Source organism: Helobdella robusta, assembly GCF_000326865.2.
Source record: "Helobdella robusta unplaced genomic scaffold HELROscaffold_261, whole genome shotgun sequence".
Classification (NCBI taxonomy): domain Eukaryota; kingdom Metazoa; phylum Annelida; class Clitellata; order Rhynchobdellida; family Glossiphoniidae; genus Helobdella; species Helobdella robusta.
In genome coordinates, this window is record NW_008704353.1 from 11560 (window position 1) to 12768 (window position 1209).

Here is a 1209-nt window from a genome sequence, read left to right on the forward strand (position 1 = left end):
GTTCAAGAACCATCTCATTTTTGATACATGAGGCACCAACTATGTCTTTTTTCGTACGCTTTGCTTGTTTTGCTATACGATACAAAGATTTCATTTGATCACCTTTGCTTTTAGTGAGTCACTCTCTGCACTGATCTGTCCGAGCCAGTGCAACTGGACGTCTTGCATAGTTGTTCTCACGGAAAATTTTATGGTCATCAACAGACTTTGATTTTTGCCATTGCTTGTATACATCTTTCTTTTCAGCTATTGCATTTTGTACACTGTCATTCCACCACCAAGTGTCCCGTTCATGCTGACGTTTTGTACCAGTTTTCCCACAAACTGTAGTTGCAGCGTTTATCAAAACGGTTTTGTATGTACCCCAATCTGTACTGGCTTGCGATTAGTGGTCTAACTGTGTGGCGACAATCTGTTGAAATTTTTCTCGATGAATATTGCTTTTCAGCTTCCACGTTTTGATTCTCCGTGGCATTTGTTTAGACTTATGTTTTGAAAGTTCGACAACCAGGTCTGCCACAAGGAGTCTATGTTGGGCGACATATGATTCAATCAATTTGCGTGGCTGATGGTCCACTTTTGTATGTTATGAGATGTTCCAACCTCTTTCTATATGTGTTTAGTAAACAAAACCCGTGACGTTCAGCAAATTCAAGGATGCGGTTGCCATCTTCATTCCGTTCTCCATAGCCAAAACCGCCATGTACGTTGTCAAAACCATCTATTTTCTCTCCAACGTGACCATTGAGATCGCCTCCAATCAGGATTGTTTCAGATTTTGGTATTGTTGAGATGGTGTCAGAGAATGCAGCCCAGAAGTCATTTTTCATCTCTTCTGATTCGCCTGTCTGTGGTACGTATGCAGAAAAAATAATCATTGTTTGCTTTTCTATGCGAAGCTTGATCCACATAAGACGTGAATTAATCCTTTTACTTCCAGTACTTCTTGGGCTAACGGTTCTCTGACAAAATTCCAACACCATTTTTGGCCGTCTTTTGACCATTCCATAATAGTTTATATTTTTCTTTGTCTGAGTTGACATGACAGACACCATTTGATAACCATCGGGTTTCCTGAAGACAGCAGATGTCAATCCTTTTACGCTCGGGCATTTCTGCGATTTCCATGCTGTGGCCAGTTAGTGATCCAACATTGAGCGTTCCAAATCTAAGTACCATAGAGGGGCCATTCTGAATTTATCTGCAACA

General features: G+C 40.8%; 1 protein-coding gene across 1 annotated transcript in view; it reads right to left on the minus strand.

Annotated features, from left to right (window-relative positions):
• HELRODRAFT_184272 (hypothetical protein) overlaps positions 1–1179 on the minus strand; it is a gene marked incomplete at both ends in the record, with an annotated part of 2810 nt that extends 1631 nt beyond the window's left edge. Inside the window, 2 exons of the mRNA XM_009020140.1 lie at positions 604–754; positions 957–1179. Of these exons, the coding sequence (XP_009018388.1) occupies positions 604–754; positions 957–1179 (374 nt within the window). The remainder of the gene's footprint in view (positions 1–603; positions 755–956) is intronic.
• Positions 1180–1209: the final 30 nt, after the last annotated feature.